Source organism: Austrofundulus limnaeus, unplaced genomic scaffold, assembly GCF_001266775.1.
Source record: "Austrofundulus limnaeus strain Quisiro unplaced genomic scaffold, Austrofundulus_limnaeus-1.0 Scaffold522, whole genome shotgun sequence".
NCBI lineage: Eukaryota > Metazoa > Chordata > Actinopteri > Cyprinodontiformes > Rivulidae > Austrofundulus > Austrofundulus limnaeus.
Genome location: NW_013952924.1, coordinates 92597 through 94684, shown reverse-complemented (window position 1 = coordinate 94684; position 2088 = coordinate 92597). Strand labels below are relative to the sequence as shown.

The 2088-nt window shown below is 49.2% G+C and overlaps 1 protein-coding gene across 2 annotated transcripts in view; it reads right to left on the bottom strand.

The window, feature by feature from the left end:
* Positions 1 to 2088, bottom strand: part of intu (inturned planar cell polarity protein) — a 35039-nt gene that overhangs the window by 4825 nt on the left and 28126 nt on the right. For both annotated transcript variants that reach the window (XM_014026052.1, XM_014026051.1), the window contains exons 11-13: positions 1090 to 1308; positions 836 to 928; positions 142 to 564 (exon numbers count right to left, since the gene is read on the bottom strand). In XM_014026052.1, coding sequence (XP_013881506.1) covers positions 142 to 564; positions 836 to 928; positions 1090 to 1308 — 735 coding nt within the window. The remainder of the gene's footprint in view (positions 1 to 141; positions 565 to 835; positions 929 to 1089; positions 1309 to 2088) is intronic.

Below are 2088 nucleotides of genomic sequence, written 5' to 3'. Positions count from 1 at the left end.
TGATGGATGGATGGATGGATGGATGGAAGGATGATGGATGGATGGATGGATGGATGGAAGGATGATGGATGGATGGATGGATGGATGGATGGATGGATGGATGGATGGATAGATGGATGGTTGGATGGACTGCAGCTGTACCTTAAATAAGCCTCCACTCCCATCAGACCCTCCAGACCCCAGAGAGTCCCGTCTCCCTCTGAGCTTCCTCATTGAGTCTGGCGTGGAATGAGGACTGGGACCTGAGGTTCCAGAAGAACTGAATCCCATCCCAGCATCCGTCTGCCCCTCGCTCCCACTGTCCGACAAGCCCCTCTGTGGGCTGGACCGACGGGACTTCTCACCGAACAGGCTGCCTCCTCTGGACCCCGTGGAGGGGCCTCTAAAAGCTCCTGCGAGTTTGTTGAGGATGGGGGACGAGGAGGCCAGGCCTTCCAGCCGGTCTCGGGTCGTAGCAGCGGGGAGGAACCAGTCGGCACACGACAGGCAGGGAGTAGGTGGGGCACTCAAACGCTCCTCAATGCCCACCTCCAGCATCTCCAACTGCAGCAAGGTGGCTTTTACCTGAGACCAGAACACAAGTCAAACTTATTTATAATTTTTTATGGTAGATTTAAAAAAATGAAAGTGATGAGGCCTGTCTAATGTTGAAGGGCTGATTGTTCCAAAGCTTAGGAGCCATGTCTGAAAAGCCCCTCTGAGCTTCAGCCTGGCTTTTGGCTTTGGAATAGATCGCAGTGACCGAGAAGGAACATAAGGTCAGCGAGATGGAAGGTGCAGTGCAGAAACCTGAGCACGATGACTAGAATTGATATGGATTTATCCTAAAGCTTACCTGATCAACGTAAACAGAATCAGGTCCTGGAGAGCCCAGGACTGGTGAAGCACAACCACCTGCTTCTAATAAGACACACTGCATGAAGTGTCTCTGAGGGGGAGACGGCGAAAACAGCAGAACAGAAGTTAACTGTAGAACAACATGAAACACTCAAACAGACATCTCATTGGTTTGAAGTGTTCACAGCTAACCAATGTTAGCATGAGCAATCAGAGCATTCCTAATCGCCCGTCAGTGATTCTCCTCCTTACCAGCCCCACTATGAGCAGGAAGTGACGCCCCTGCGGCTGGCTGAAGCCCGGCGCGGGGATGACCCCTCCGGTGGCCCTCTGCTGGGGAAACACCTCCCTCCAGATGACCAGCTGACCCACTCGCTGCTCCGACGCCAGCGGCAGCAGGCAGTAGTGCTGGCAGTACAGACACACATCCAGCAGGTCTTCTTTTGGAAGGTGGTTGGCAATCAGGTAGAGCTGAGGAGGTGGAGGAGACCTTGTTAATCTTTCACCATGGAAGAAACTCCTCCTGGTTTCTTTAAACAGCGACCTCTGTAATATTCTCTGGACTCAAGTAATGTCTGGTTTACACAGCAACATAATTATAYCAAGTTTTGGCTCAATTTGTCCCTTCTAACAATCTTAAGGATGCTTCGATTACGATGATGGCTTTAAAGATAACCCTATGAGGTATTCCTGCCGTGTGTGGTGCGTTGAGTGATCTAGTCGGGTAAGAAGGATGTCAGAATCGCTCCAATCTCACATCAGGGATATTCTACATGTTGGATTGACTTGGCCTGGTATCCCAGGGTGGGTGGTGTTCCCTGAGGACAAACGAGCTCACAGCCTGTTGAATAATACAGATACAGAAAACTAAAAAGCTGCCATGGAGCACCAGAAAGTCTGGTGGATGTCGGAGACGTCTTTTTGTTTTTTTCTCCGTTAAAAATATAGTCCCCAAACTATTGCTTCTTCCTCGCCGGTCATGTTTGTTTACTCTGTACTCACGGTTGATCTCGAGAGGTTTTGTAAGTACCGTAAGTAAGTAAGTAAGTTTTATTTATAAGGCGTCTTTCACAGAAATATATTCACAAGGTGAAAAGGAAAAACAATTGTATAGGTCCTCTGGACGGGTTCTTCTTTAAGGAAACGTTTCGTCTCTCTTCCAAGAGACTTCTTCAGTCTGAGAGTTTCAGGCAAAATTCAGGCTTTTATGTCCTGCCTCCAGGTGACTGATACTGCTCCAGGTGACTGATA